This window comes from Eutrigla gurnardus (assembly GCF_963514095.1).
Source record: "Eutrigla gurnardus genome assembly, chromosome: 3".
Lineage (NCBI taxonomy): Eukaryota > Metazoa > Chordata > Actinopteri > Perciformes > Triglidae > Eutrigla > Eutrigla gurnardus.
In genome coordinates this window covers 8875513-8891796 of record NC_139917.1, presented here as the reverse complement: position 1 = coordinate 8891796, position 16284 = coordinate 8875513, and the positions used below count along the sequence as shown (strand labels likewise).

The 16284-nt window shown below is 42.4% G+C and overlaps 1 protein-coding gene across 1 annotated transcript; it reads left to right on the top strand.

The window, feature by feature from the left end:
* The first annotated feature begins 7075 nt into the window (after positions 1 to 7075).
* LOC311009407 (ATP-sensitive inward rectifier potassium channel 12-like) lies at positions 7076 to 15996 on the top strand. The gene is made up of 3 exons (XM_084003553.1): positions 7076 to 7309; positions 12521 to 12698; positions 13819 to 15996. Exons 2-3 carry the CDS (start codon positions 12607 to 12609, stop codon positions 15452 to 15454), a joined length of 1728 nt encoding a protein of 575 aa, XP_083859679.1. The 5' UTR covers positions 7076 to 7309; positions 12521 to 12606; the 3' UTR covers positions 15455 to 15996.
* The last annotated feature ends 288 nt before the right edge of the window (positions 15997 to 16284 follow it).

Genomic DNA, 16284 nt, shown 5'->3' with positions numbered 1-16284 from the left:
TCATTCTCGGTGGAAGCTACAAACTAACAGCCGACACTAACATGGCCTCACTTCATACGGACGCTTGGTCGGTGGCCCTCAGCTTTAAATATGAGGCTCTAGGTTTTCCTCTAGTGTCAGTTTTAGTCACGGATGCCACGTCAGTTTCCACTCATTATCTGCATAATGTCTTTTTAGGCTACAAATACTTAGTCAGGTTCAGGAAAATAGCGTGGTTGACGTTAACTCTTGATAAGTAAGTGGACTAACAACTCACAATACAACTAACAAACGATACATGTGACTCACATGTCTAATGACTAATATGACTAAATGTCTATGTTTACTTTAGTTTCAAACGGGACACAAACAGCGGTCTCCTGGATGAAAGTCCTGTTTTTGTTTGATCCATCCACCTCCATCGGCCCTGTTAGTCACCTCGCTCTTTAGACTACATCAGTTGCTCTGAGTGTCTCTGTCTTGTTATCCCCCCCTGTTTTTCTCTACTCTCTTGTCCCCACAACCCCTTTCTGTTTTATTTTCTCTCTTCACTTTCAAATTCGAAATACGCAACAGGAGGAGTATTTTAGACTCCTTCATCATAGAGTCCATCCTCACCTCCTCCATCACCATCTGGTACGCTGCTGCTACCATCAAAGACAGGAGCAGACTGCAGCGTATCATCCGCTGTGCCTGAAAGGTGATTGGCTGCAAACTGTCGTCCCTCTAGGACCAGCACGTCTCCAGGACACTGAGGCGTGCAGGGAAGATCATGTTTGACCCCTCCCACCAGACATAAACTGTAATACTCCCCTCCGGCAAGAGGTTGAGGTCTGTCAAGACCAAAATCTCACGCCACAAAAACAGTTTCTCCCCGTCTGCAACTGGCCTCATCAACAACGGCCCCGGACCGCCACTGACACACACACTACCCACCACCACCCACCCCGTCACACACAGTCATCTATGATGATGCAAGTTTTGCACAAATATTTGCAATCATTTTGCACACAATTGTAAATATTATCTTATTATGGTGACACAACAGTGCATGTAGTGTTTTCATACTATTTGCCTAAATTGTCAGACGGGACAGGTTAGGGGGGGAAAAGCGACCAACAATGTAGCTGGTTACACTTGGCTGTGTTGTGAATGTAGCACAAGGTTGTACCTGATATCGCTCCCTTGCTTACTCCTCCCTGTAATGTGGGCGTGCCGAAGCAAAGGCCCGAGTCAGCTTTGGACTAAAAACCCTTACATTTCATGTTAAAGTGAAACAACTACAAACCAGCTAAACCACACAGATTTACACAATATTGGCTGCAACAAAAAGACAATTAGCCAAAAGGGCATCTTTGTCTGCAATACATGAATTGATAACATTATACTTATTAACATTGTACATAAAGAAGGTGACTTAATATGTTTAAGGTTAAAATTAATCAGCAAGGGGAAGAATTACAAAAAAAAGACAATGGTAGTCAGTGTCTGATTGGAAGGGCCACACTGAAGCTCAACGCATGGAAGCAGGGGGTCACTAGACCTGGAAGACATCAAACAGAGGAGAGGGTTAGAAAACACACACAGCTATGTCTCAAGGTAAAAGCTGAAGTTGACACGTATCAGAGAATCGCACACACGTCACAACGGTCACAACCTGTCACACCAGGGATCACAGAGGAAAGCAGCCGACGGCTTATAGGGCATTTAGCAGACGAACGATGAAGTAGGTGCTGCGAAGCACTGACTGGCCCTATCATAGTCCAGGAGGGAAATTTCCTTACACATTATATATGCAGAAACAAATATAGCAATATTTGTTTTGTATTTTAATAGGAAATAATGGAAACAATGGATGCAACTCAATGATACAGCTTACTATCTACTGGTCATACTGCAATGAGCACCAAGTCACAGCCACACAGTTCAAATTTACGTGGACATTTTCTAGTTGTTCTTATAATTCCAGTGATTGTGGAATAAGTTTGTGAGCCAATAAGTGAAACGTCATTCCAACCATCTGCTTTAAAATTGAGTTAACATGCTACTTGAGATTAACTTAATCTAGTTTACCTGCAGGTGTCTTTTTAAATGAAGTTATCTAAAAGCCTGTGTACTTTTGCTCTAAAATGATTTTGTCCCCGCCTCAGAGATTCATGGGCTTATTAGGTCACATGTTGCGTGCTCAGCTTTTAGCATTGTGGGTTTTACGTCAGAGTTACAAACATTATCACATGTGATCAATTGTTTCTTTCTGCATCCCTCTGTCTTGAAATTATATGAAAATCTTGATCTTGATGGAAAAACCGAGCATAAACCTCTCATAAACAGAGTCTGTCATAATAAGACCAATCATAGATGATTAATTAAATCCCCATCAGCGATCACCTCAATATTAAGGGCAACAATTGATCCAACTCCTAACCTTGATCCTACCCCACACCCAAAGCAAAGTATTGATCCGGACTAGTAGTCCTGCTCAGAACAACCTTCTGAACTTAACAACTTTAACAGCTTGTACATTCAGGTTTTACACCAGAAAACATATATTCTCTGTACCCCAAACGCTCCTCGTGTGGCGTTACAAACATGCAAATCAGGAGAAACTTCACTTTGTTTGACATCTTTCTCTGTCGCAGCAACAGAACTAGCGTCAGTGAACGCCCTAGCTAGCTCATTTATGTATTGTTGTTAGCTGTGTTAATATCTGATGTTAGCAGAAACATTATTTAAATATATACAAATATAATGGTCATCTTTGACATCACGCTCTTTTTTAAAACCAACCGAAACAAGCTCTATAGCAAAGATGCCGCATCGTGCTGCCTCTCCTGCTACACCTCTCTTCGTTTTTAAGTGGTGTGATTGGATGAAAGCAGATTGGGTGATATTTGCATAATACATTAAAAATGTATCTTCTAATGTTAGATATATTTACACATCTAACAGCCCTATATACGTTACAAAAACCTAATTTGCTGTAAAGTTTTTAGTTTGAACAAGTTTTATTTTTAACAAGCGTAAATTGACAGATTCCATATCAAATGTAATGTTCTTATAACGGCTTGCAACTAAATTATCCCATGTTTATGAACAAATTATGACTCGTTCATATAGTTCATATAGGCGTAACGTTTTATATGACCCTATGGGAAAGCATGTACATAGAGTCGGTGAAGAAATCTGTTTCAGCAAGAAACACTCCAGTCTGCTCCTTCCTGTTGTGAATATTAGTTTTGTTATGTAAGCCTGTCTTGAGAGAAATTAAACTCATTCTTGCAACGCTTCCAAAAAGGGCCAAGAATGATTGCAGGTTCTTGGAGATGCTTTGAGTTCATTTCATAAATTGTTCATAAAGTCTCAGTTGCAAGCAAATACACAGAACGATAAAGTGCACGTTGGTGTTGTACGGGACGTACAGAGCAACACTGTGTACAGTTCTTATTTAGAGTAAATGTATTCATCTGCTGGGAACGATTGCCCCCTCCTCCCTCCTCGCCCAACGGCCTGCTTTTCTAAAAAACGTGTTGACCTGGATCAGCTCTCAGTGTGAGAAGCGAAGCGTTCGCCTGCTTCTCAGTAAATTGGCTCTCTTGGCATTCGAGGGGGAGTCATGGAGTTTGGCCACAGAGACTTCTGGGCGCTGCAGAAAATAGCTCCCATCATCTGTCTTTGAATTTTAAAATAACATATTAGTTATTAGTATGGTGTTGAGGGCGTCTTGTTGACCGTATGTGTCAGTGTGTAAAGCTTTTATACACGTGTGAGAAGGAGAGGTGATGCATCGTCCATCTACATATGCCTGCAGCAAAGCGTGGCATTAAAATGTATTCAGAGCTATTTCTATAAACAGCTAGCCGTGTCATTGCTTCACCTCAGTTTCATATTGTGATGCTGACTTAACCCTTTCCAATCAGAGAGGGTTTTCTGTTTGACATTTACACTCTGGCCGCTGAAACACAGCTATCTTCATGTTTCTGCTTTATTATTCCTTTATTTTATCTTTTTTTACGTTATTGTACTATAATGTGTGCAACCCGCGTTCCTCTCTCAAGTCTAAGTGCCACCTCGTGTTTGTAAAACTTTTGTGCGTGTGAGTCATCAAAGTGCTGCTGCCTTCACCAACACAGCAGTAACAACTCTTTCATTCAGACTTGTTGCATGGAGGACATTGCGTTCCTTCCACACTGAGTTATTGTCAGCCCACCCGTTCCCACTGCGCCCCCACTTAGTTAATGCCCTCGCCTCTGACCCGTGCCCACGCTGCCCGGCCCCGTGATGTTGTACCTGCACCTTCTCCTCCCCCGGCAACGCAACACCCACCTGTTGTCTCATGAAGCTAAACAGAAAGGAGGGTTTAAAAATAAACGGCACAGAGAAAGAGGCAGTGTATTTATATGCCCGAGGAAGAACAGAAAGAGGAGATGGATAAGGTTTCTATGGAAACTAAAGACTTGTGTCTAATTGGCATTAACTCCTCTAAGTAAGAAACTATGAAGTTAGCCTCACTCTCACTGCCTTTCTTGATCAATTTCCTTCTTTTCCTTTTTTTTTCTCCCTTTTTAGCTATATTTACACAGACGGATGGGTTCAACCCGTCCACTGCAACAAGTACAGTCTCATATGTCTATTTATAGGATCAGAAACTAAAGCAGGATAGATTATTTTGCGTGCTCAGGAAAACATGCACACACACACAGATGCACACACACACACACACACACACACGTGCACACACAAACAAACAAATCAAATGTCAGGCTGCCAAATGAAAATCCCTCTTTTCATGAGAGCTTTTAAGATCGGTTGGACTTAAGTGATGCAGATATCCACATGTCATCTCAGTACAATATATCATCACCCTCCTGATTCTAAACGAGGAGCAGCTCGCGATTATTGTCATTATCAGTTCATCCTTTATGTAAAGGTAACGTTTGAAGAGGAGCTGGGTGAGGACCAGAGTCTTTATGGAGAGGTAGATTACAGAATGAATGCAGGTGTGTTGGACCAGCCTGCCAGAGGAGAAGCTAGCCACACCCCCTGCCTCAAACACACAAGCCCTGCAGAGGAGGAGGAGAGGGGGGGATAAAGTACAGAAACCTCCTAGTTTACTTGTGAAGAAGTCCCATCTCAACTCCCCAGAGCCAGAACCCAAAGTGGCGTCCTTAAATCAAAACAGTCCGAAACCAAAATATCGCTCATGACAAAGATGAGCAGTGAAGCGTCACATTTCAGAAGCTGGAAACAGCAAACACTCAAGTCAAAATCAAAATAACAGCTGATTAATATTCTACAATAGACAAACTGATTAACTGACTGGTCGCTGCAGCTCTAGATTCTCTGCGACTTGCATGTCAAGTTTTAATTCCTCATTTTCAGAGTTACTTGACAAATTCCAGTAATTGCAAAAGGACGTAAACACAGATAACGGTTATGTAACTGGTGTTTAACGAGACGTAACACATTAATGACTTAATCTCCTCCCTTGGCGGGCGACTTCATGTGAACGTGTCTGAGACGGATGACAAGCCGAGGAAGGTCAAAGTGGCACCTACGAAAAGAAAAACATCACTAATGTTAGATGTTGTTATTCTGTTCCATCAAAGTGATTCGTGTCATGACAAATAAAAGCAGGAGATGCGAGCTGAGCTGAAAAGAAGAATGATGGCTGTTGGCTTCAGTGTGGTTGTTGGTTGGATGCTGCTGCTCGCGGTGAAGATGCAGGACGGAGGGCGAAGACGAGGAAGCGGTGAAGTGGAATTACTCTCTTCTCTTCTGCTTCTCTGAAGAGGAGGAGAGTTGGCGGTTCACTCATCATGGTTGACAAGGCAAGTAATTTGTTCAAATTGCAAAAAAAAATTAAATAATAATTTCCAAAACTGGACTCTGCAGAATTATATATTATATGTAAAGTAGTGAGCAGAGGTGGGACCAAGTCCAAGTCCAAGTCCTAAACTTATTCAAACTTTCCGGTGTTAAACCTGAGTCACAGTTTAAATCCTGGCTAAATTCTGATCTGTCCGGGGTTTTTTGTTGTTGATGTTGACCTTAGTTGACCTTTCTTTTTTCATGTGTCTCTTGCAAGCCCCCCAAACTGTGTGTAACTGCAATACTGGAATACTCCTTTAGAGTCACTGTCAAGTTGCAAGTCCTTAGTCTTATCAAGTCTAAATTCTCCACATTCATGATTTGAGTCTGACAAGTTTAAAGCAAGTTCACACCTCTGGAAGTGCCAATACAAGTCTGTCTTTGAAATTTAAACATGAAATAAAAACAAATTCTCTGTTTAAGCAGGCTGGACTTAGTATCTCATCATACATTTTGTATGTTGGATTCTTTTCTGAAACCATCAAAATAACAAAAAATCTGTAAAATGTCCCACAAACAAAACATTGCAATGTCCTTCAATGAAAAATGAAAAACCCAAGCACCAACTAATCTGTTAATCAGTGGCTGAAGAGCCTCTCAAATTGCATGATCATGACAAAGCTAATTGATTCTATAGGTAAAATACACGTATTTCTAAAAAAATATGAAGATGCTTCATGCATTACTTAAAATTAAACATAGTAATCCAACCAAATATAGGTTTTCTGATTAATAAATGCAGCTTTTTATACTTGTTTGTTGTGTTTTGTATATTTTTTGCGTCTTACACATACTTGTATACATTGTATATATCATGGGGGGAAAATAGAAAAATACATTCAGGACCAGTTAAACCTAACTGTAAATTACCACAGTTATACGCAAAGACTATATAATAATTGTAAATGCAATATGAGACCAAAGGAAACCCCATTATGTATCATGTAGTCAATATAAACACACTGTAAAACACTCCTACAGCATCTCTACCTAAATGTTGTTTTACTGGTGTTTGGTTGGATGTCAATGCAAGTCTGAGTGGGCTAAAGTCTAAATTATACAATCCACATCTCCACACTCTGGGGAAACAATAGCATATAAATAGGAACATAATCAGAGCGCTCTCTCTCTCTCTCTCTCTCTCTCTCTCTCTCTCTCTCTCTTTCTGCCTCTCTCTCCCACACACACACACACACACACCGGCAGCAGGGATCGCAGCAGATGCACAACCACTCGGCAGGATTGACTCTGTTCGGCTACTATGGAGCAACAAGACAAAGCTCAGACTGGAGACACGTACAAGTTTATGCAACAGAAATCTGGCAGCACATTTATGAAAAGGGTGTTTGTCTGTTGAAGGAAAACGAGGGCGAAGAGAAGAGAGGACAGCGCCAACAACTCAAACATCTTTTTATGAGGATGAAACCAATGTTCTTCATTCTTCGTCTGCAGTAACACCAAGGTAAGAGCATCAGATTGAAGTCTGTTCACTCTTCTGGGAAGATTTGAAAAAAAACTTAGGAGGGATTTTCTTTTTTTACATTTTGTAATGATCTAGAATTATGACTTGTTTACTTTCCTTTTTAAATCTTAAAATGCTAAGACTGCATAATAAGAAAGTTCCACCTCAGTAAGTCCTGCAATAGCTCGCCTGTCCCTAACTAACTCGAACTACTCAGAAAACCCAATCGATACTTAAACAAACCGTTCATGTGGCTGAGTAAGTCGACTGTAAAAAATCTGGGGAGTGTAAACAGATACAGGAAAAGATTGTAAAGGCCAAAATCATTTTTCAAGGTTAGGGTAATACTCAGCTTGCCCCCACCTCCCCGCTCCCAGCTGTCGATTATTCCTGCAGGCTTTGGATTGATTTTCAGCACTGGACAGCTCCTGTGGCCTCAATGAAACAAATTCACGTCACAGCTGCTGCTTAGTTTGCAAACTGCCCCGTCACAACTTCTGGCTGCACTGTGTGAACCATCGACCTCCGCCGACGGTGATGTATGTGCAAAGATGGAAACTTCACGTTCATCTATATTATTCTAAATCAGTGAATCACAATTAATGCACCTTTTGGGTCTGAGGCAACTGAGGCAACTATACTTATGATCCAAATGTATACATCTTCTATCAAATAGTCTTTACAAGTATTAAGATCTTTGCCTTCAGTGAGAGAAAAAAATCCACAGTATAAATGTAGTCCATTACAATTCATAGTTTTAAAGTTACGTAAAATACAATTAAAAGTATCCAAGTTTTAAGCATTAAGGTGATTTGTCTGACAGGAATTCCATTTGTTCTTTTTTTTTTTTTTTCTTTACTAGGGACAACACAATACTATACAAATAAAGATGGTGCACAGAGTCTATAAAAGTAGTCATTATGCAAAATGTTCATATTCAGAGCGTCATATATATCATATACAGTATATGACTACCTATGCATTGACATCCAGGCAGCGTTTTAAGGAGGAACTATAACAACTGTATACATATGACATTGTTCTCTCTCTGTCTCTCTCTCCCTCTCTCTCTGCCTCACACAGAAAATTTCCTCAGTCTTTCAAGAGGATATTTACATTTTCTGGTGTGTGTGTGTGTGTGTGTGTGTGTGTGTGTGTGTGTGTGTGTGTGTGTGTGTGTCTGCGTATGTGTGTTAATCTTTAGCTTTAGGTTTTCTGTAAATGGCATTACACGTTGTAGTAACATCATCCGACATCATAATCACTTCATCTTTAATCTGTATTTTTTTTCCTCACACTCCATGTCAACGTGGAACATGAGATTTTCTTTCTTTCTTTCTTTCTTTCTTTCTTTCTTTCTTTCTTTCTTTCTTTCTTTCTTTCTCTTTTTAGTCTCTCTCTATCCTTATCCCTCCCTCCCCTTCTCATGTCATCAAATCTCAGATTACACAAAAGGTCTTAAACCGGGTCACACAACAACCACCATTCACCTTTCATATTGTTGTTTGGATTGGGAGATTAAGGGACATAATAATCTGGTATTTGACAAGGGCTCCCTCCATCCTTTTTCCTTTGCATGGGATTATGCTGTAATATATGTCAGTTAAGTTGCTCTGACGTACCTGAACAAGAGCGACGTCACAGTCTTCGACCCACTGTGTAATTATAATGTTATTTATCTGTGGAGTGCTGAAGGTTTTGACACTTCTTTATGAGGTCAGAGGACCCGTGTCTAGGATTTAGTGGTCTAGCTCCAGATGCAGTAAGGGTGCTGCTCAGGGTCGCTTGTGTTGATCAGATCCACCCATCACTCCTTCACAGTCCAAATATGGACAATAAAATGGCGACAGCCAAAATCCAAGATGGTGACGCCATCTGCTGAACACCAGACATGAAAACAGTAGTCCACAAACCAATGGGTGATGCTGATTGTCTGCATTCATTGCCGCTTGTTTGTTTGTTTTTGAGTTTGAGAGCCGACTGGTGTCCAGATGGGGGAATTTGGCAGTTGTGGCTTGCATTCAATCACACATTACAGCAGTGGACTGTGCAGGTCTGTGCTTTACCAATCAGAGTTACTATGATCTAAACAGAAAATAGCAGCAGGCAAATTAGTGCAGTACTTGAGCTTTCAGGGAAGTTTTCTTCATAAACAGTACTATGAACTATTAGTTAGTGTACAGTTCATGGTTTGTGTTGAGCTTACGCCAGCACTCATGCATTGGTTGCCTAGCAACAACTGTAAATGCTCTGTCTGATTTAGCCCTAACAAGCTCTCGTTCTTTAAATTTCTAATAAAGTCTGAATAAAGTCTCCTGTGACCCACCTGACCACGATTGTCAGTTTCAGGTTATATTATACACTGATAAAAACACATATTATATTTTATTTCTGCCAATAAATTTCACGAAACATTCTGCTTCCTACACTGGGATAGAGAGTCCACACCTATCTACCTCTCCTCCCCTCCCCTCCCCTCTCCTCTCCTCTCCTCTCCTCTCCTCTCCTCTGTTCTCTTCTCTGCTCTCCTCGGTCAGTTTACCTCCTCCTCACAAGTTGTCTCACATGATAAACCATCACCACACACACACACACACACACACACACACAGTCTGCCCCATAGAGAGACAGAGAGAGGAGAGATGGAGAGAGGAGAAACGTTCCTATGGAGACGGCTAAGACAGTAACTATCAACCAGCTGAGAATTAAAGAAATCACACCGACCATAGTTGGCTGCATTAGTGTCAATATTGAGTAAATAGTGGTATTAAATTGTTATTCAGGTGTGCAGTTGTTAACACCCACAACCATTTACAGCCCCAAATGACAACTAACATGAGTTATATGGTTTCATTCTCATAAAATACTATGTAAACAAAGCTATGAACATGCTTCATTGAGGAGGCGTGAAAGAAAAATTGATTAGGACAAACATACTAAAACAATAATGGTGCAATGGTCGTGCAACACATGCTACGTTTGTGAAGCTCATCATGGTTTTTTGTTTTTTTCTTGAGAGAAATCTGTGTCATTTTTAAAAGTCATAGTTTGTGTTTTGGAACTCAAGTTCCACTCAGTAGCTTTTTTTCTGGATGGAGTTTGTTCAGTTGTCATGGAGATGAATCACAGCATGATTTCACCCAGAGCACTTTTGGGACGTTGTGTTCACGCTGGCCCAAAAGCCAAACCAGTAAGTGGACATTGAGTGCGGAGGGTTTTGTCTTGGTCGTTTTTGTTGTTTGAATAAAATCTGATGGTCGTCATGGCAGCATCACTTTAATATTATACTGCATTATATTATCAGGTATCTACCGTATTTTGACCAACAGGAAGACAAAAGTTCAATCACCTCTCTGATATTTCAACAACATTACATGCAGTTTTCAAAGGTAGTATTTGATATATATTGTATTGTGTGGATTTTGGAGTTTTGTTTGCATGAAATGGCAACAAACATGAATATGATTCTTCAGAAGTGATCAAAATCACACTGTGCATTACAACTTTATTGACCACAACATTGTTTTGCATTGTTCTCTCTGAGAAGTGTGCAGTGCTTTAGGCTGATAGCAATAGTTTTATTTCTTCTGCTAATCGGTGCACAATTTATTTTAAAATGTACTTTTGGTTTTGTATATTGGAAGAGGCATGTTTAATATTTTTGATGTGTGATATAGCTGTGTCTTGTAATTCCATGTGGGATGGACCAAATGTCTGGCATGACACGATAGGAACACTATAAAATAAAATAAATGAACATAAATGTAAAAATCAGCCAAACCACACCAACCACGTCGTCTTTCACTCAGGTCTCCATTATAAATCTAACTGCATGTGAACTGTGTTGCCGTGTCCTGATCCCACACATGATGCTGCTAGCACCGACCTGGGACTGACATATGTGACCATATTGGCTGACATCTTAAAGGACTCTCTCACAAAAGATTGTGACTTCGCATAGAGGACACTCCGCTCCATCTGTGGGAGTTGACGTAATCATCTGCCCTTTTGGGATTATCCGGTCGAAAATCACTCTTCATCCAGCCAATCGGCGGCCAGTTCGTAACATTGTCCTTGGTGTAACAGGAAAAAAAATCTAGGAGCTTCACACACAAGGCTTGTACACGGGCAATAACGCACGACATCAAATCCCATCAAAATCCGTGTGCGTGTGTGTGTGTGTGTGTGTGTGTGTGTGTGTGTGTGTGTGTGTGTGTGTTCATCGGGGCTATTTGCTTACTTGTTATTGACGTTGATATTGAACAAAGGCTCTTAAACTGCAGTTGTCAGAGATTTTCCTAAGACAATCCATTACTACTTTTCATTGTCAACTAATTTACCTACTCCAGCCAAAGTGATTTGCATGCAATAAAACATAAACCACTGTTTCGCTTTTGCGTGCGATTGGCCTTCTGTTATGCAACCTGGTGCTCTTTAGTTCGCTTGGTTCCCGGCTTGCTGACATAATAAGCCGAGCAAAATCACCCTCCAACCTTGTCATCAGGCCAAACAGCAGATCAATTGTTCCTCTAACAGTAGATTACCACTGATTCATCTCTTTTTTAGACCTTTGTCCCTTCCATTGCCTGTCTGGTTTTCCACCCCTGGTTGGCCTGAAGGTCCCTAAGGCTAACTACTAGCAAGGATATAATCAATAAGCTTTCATTACACAAAACTGTCTGGTCTGCTCCGTGAATTAGGCCACAGCCAAAATTTGCAGATGGAGATATGAAATTCTTCTGATTTTAGTCATGCTAGCAGCTATGGATGCTGATCCTGCCATGACCTTTGGCTTTGATACTCAGGGTAAATATTACATTTTCCCAATATCGTGACCAAATTATTGCAAAACCAATACCATTCCCATCAGCCTCCGCTGTATTGCTGCTACTTATTAAATGTTAGAATGGTAACATGCTAAAACATGGTAAACACTACCTGCCACACTAAGCGCTAATGAATCCCAATGCTTCACTTTTGCAAGACCTGTCCTGTGTGACGTTCAAGTACTTGACAGTCCTCTGACCTGACCAATGTACTATCCCGACCCCAAGTAGGCCTACACAAGGTCAACGCCTCACCGTAGCCAATCGTCTCTGCCCTCACCAGCTAAGTAGGGCCGCTTGCCAAAAAAGACTATGACCCTTGTGGACTTTTGTTCACCTTCACACCGTTCTAAACAAATGTCCTCTTTGTCTTCTTTGTTTATAGAAATGTATCATGAGAAGGCAGCGCTGATAACAGATCCAAGACAGACCTGAGCTCCTACTGCCTCCCTGTCCAGCAACAGTACTTTAATGGTTGGAACTACCCGCCCCAACCTACATTACTGCCCTCGCAGACACAGCCTGATGATCACCGGTGCCATGGGAGCGGTGCGAGTCAATAGGTAAGAGAAGATGGGAAATAAAACTTTGTTAATGGCCACAACTGTTTAATTGAATTTTTTAACTGTTTGAAGCATGTGAGCTTTGCAGCCACAGGTCTGATCTTCCCACAATGTTTCTTATCATATAGAATGGAGAGTTTAAAGGACCATACCAGTCTAGTTCTGACTCTCCATTAGCAGAGATTTCTCCTGTTTTCAACCCATCCTGTGTGCATCAGTGTCTGCAGTGTATTTGTTTAGTAGAGCTCAGCCTCCCTGTTTTAACCACTGCTCACCGCCATTCATGTTGAAACAGGTTGTAAAAACACTCTACGAAACTGTCAAGTCTGGGTTTAGGTAATTCAACTGCTCGTGAAAATCATTGTTTATTTGAATCTAAGATTACTGTATTACTCTAATAAAAGCCAATAAAATGTGCACGTTAATACCAAAACACATCTGCATCCGAAGCTAGAAGCAGGTTCTGGGTGCAATTGTTGTTAATGTCCGGCTGCTTCCAATTAACATAAGTGGCCCGGGTGGAGCTAGCCGGTAATATCAAGTTCAAGAGAGTCTCATTTCGGAGTATGCCGACCTCAATAACAAGCACACTCACTCGGCACATGTTCCCTTGGCTGCATCCCATTGGCTAAAAGTTCTCTGGCTCTGGTTGCAAGATACTGGTCATACCAGTCACAATATGAGGAAGATGTACTGGGAGAAGTTGAAAATCATTCATTCATTGCGTGACTCACCGTGTCAGTACGAGCCAAGAATACACATTAGCCCAAGGAGTAACTTTCAGCCAATCGTTGACCTATTTTATACTTTCCGTTCCTCCCTCTGAGCTGTCAATCACTACAGAGCCAAGACAGCCGTTGGGCTGAATGTTATTACGCATGGAAAAATAGTTTCTTACAAGAAGTGAATTTCAAACTTGAATTTGAGCTAGAAGGAGGCTTTTAAAAACGAGGTGAGTTTTAACCAACCATAACAAACATTCTCAGGTAAAAAAAACAAACTATCTAGGTGGCCGTTGCTGTCAATAGCTGACAATGCCATGTAGTAACACTGATATGGTCCTTTAACAGCAGTGGCAATCGTGACCCCTGAACTCCTTTTCTCTCCTCTGTTCTTCCAGATACAGCATCGTTTCCACAGATGAAGATGCCCTGAAGATCTCCAGCCTGGGCCTCCACAACGGCCACAGTCCTCTGACCCAGCAGACTCTGTCGGGGGGCTGTATGCGAGCTGAGGACGGCGGAGGAGAGTGTCCAGGAGGTGATGAGGGAAGAGGGGCTTTGTCTTTGAGAGTTACAAATGAACCCATCGTCCACAGCTGCCGTGCTTCACCGTCATGTCGCCTCGGCTTCGATCTGGGCACCGGCCGCCTGCGCAGTCGCTTTGTGAAGAAGAACGGCCAGTGCAATGTCGTGTTCAACAACATGGAGGATAAGCCGCAACGCTACCTGGCTGACATCTTCACCACCTGTGTGGACATACGCTGGCGCTACCTGCTGCTCATTTTCACCACCACCTTCCTGCTGTCTTGGCTGGTGTTTGGCCTGGTCTTCTGGGGCGTGGCGCTCGCTCACGGAGACTTCAGCCTTCGCGTTCCTGTGAAGGAGGAGGATTCCCGCAACACCGTAGAGGACGGAGAAGACGAATGGCGGCCATGCATTCTCCACATCCAGGGTTTCATTGGGGCGTTCCTCTTCTCCATAGAGACCCAGACCACCATTGGATATGGTTTCCGGTGTGTCACTGAAGAGTGCCCCCTCGCCGTGATGACTGTGGTGGTCCAGTCCATCGTGGGCTGCATTATTGACTCCTTCATGATCGGCACCATCATGGCAAAGATGGTGCGACCCAAGAAGCGGGCGCAGACCTTGCTGTTTTCGCATCATGCCGTCATCGCTCTGCGAGACGGGAAGCTGTGCCTCATGTGGCGCCTGGGGAACATGCGCAAGAGCCACATCGTCGAAGCACATGTGCGTGCTCAGCTCATCAAGCCGCACGTGACGGCGGAGGGTGAGTACCTCCCTTTGGAGCAAACAGACATTGATGTCGGCTATGACGACGGGCTGGATCGGCTGTTCCTGGTGTCACCGTTGGTGGTGGTCCATGAGATCAACAAGAACAGCCCTCTGTACAACCTGAGCCGCACCGACCTGCTCAAGGAAGACTTTGAGATCGTGGTCATCCTGGAGGGGATGGTGGAGGCCACGGCTATGACCACTCAGGCCCGTAGCTCCTACTTGGCCAAGGAGATCCTGTGGGGACACCGCTTTGAGCCTGTGGTCTTTGAGAAAGGGGACCGCTACCAGGTGGACTACTCCCGCTTCCATAAGTCCTACGAAGTGCCATCCACACCTCACTGCAGTGCCAGGGAACTGAGTCAGATGAGGGGTCACGACGGGGAGTCCTCGTCCTCCAGCTCAAGTTACTCCCGCTCTCCGTCACCATTCGCCCCCAGGGCAGCCCGCCACCTCCTGGGCCCTCACTCCCCCAGCGCTTTCTGCTACGAGAATGAGGTAGCATTGTGCTGCGGGGACGACGAGGATGAGGAGGAGGCAAATGAGGAGGTGGGAAGCCTGAACATAAGAAGCGACAGAGAGGTTAAGATGAGGGATGATGTTCACTTGGGTTTCAAAGAGACATTTGTGGAGGAGCAGACGGTGGAGATGCTGTGTGTTCTGGACACAGAGAATCAGCTCAGCCTTGACAGACTACAGCCCACCTTACCTTTATACATCAGCAGAGAGTCAGGAGTTTAATCAATGGTAATGGCCGCACTTCCATTTGTTTCCTCTCTGTGTTCATCCAACCAAAGTATAGAACTAATGTAAAAGGGACAAAATTTAAAATGTACATCTGGAGGAAGAGGAGGTTATTTCCCCAGCGGCTCACTCAGTTTTAGATCATAACTTGTTGTGGTTTCAGGTGTTGCACACGTTCAGCTGCAGCATCAGCACCGAAACGACGCACAGCTCACCTACTTTTAAACACGGTGACCGGCTATCTCTCTCAAATCATGAGGTATCTTGAAAAATGAATTGCTTTCTTGGTTTATTCACTATGACATGTATGAGCTACAGTTAAGACACATTTCTTTTTGTTTTTGAATTCCATTCAGTTTTTGTAAATATGATATGCTTGTGTTTTGATTTTCAAATGATTATGCATCATATACAGATTAATGTTATGAGAGAAAAAATGTTTTAAAGGAAGCATGACAGAAATGCCCAACTTCAACGCACTTATTTTCTCTGTGTAAAGAAATAAATCATGTGTGTATTTTGAACAACTGCCTTCCTGCCTGAGTTCTGTTACATTTCATGTTTGATAAATAAGCCAAACAGAGATCAGACATTTAGTCAGACAGTTGAAGAACAAGTACTTTTTCTTACTTTTATCACTAGATACAAACACTTTGCAACAACGTGTTGTTTTGTATGAATAATGCATCAAATAAACAACAGTATGCTGTTGATGACCTGTGATCACCTGTTTCTGATGAGACCAAATCTTATTTGTCTTGACTTTGGATCAAAACATGGGTGGTCGCTCGTTTTTGCATTGTTGAATTACTAACCAGGCACAGCAG

Bases quoted from the DNA above. Each gene is read 5' to 3' on its own strand.
- LOC311009407 (XM_084003553.1), top strand. From the start codon at position 12,607: ATGGTTGGAACTACCCGCCCCAACCTACATTACTGCCCTCGCAGACAC. The intron at 12,699-13,818 runs GTAAGAGAAGAT...CTGTTCTTCCAG, and splicing joins GGAGCGGTGCGAGTCAATAG to ATACAGCATCGTTTCCACAG.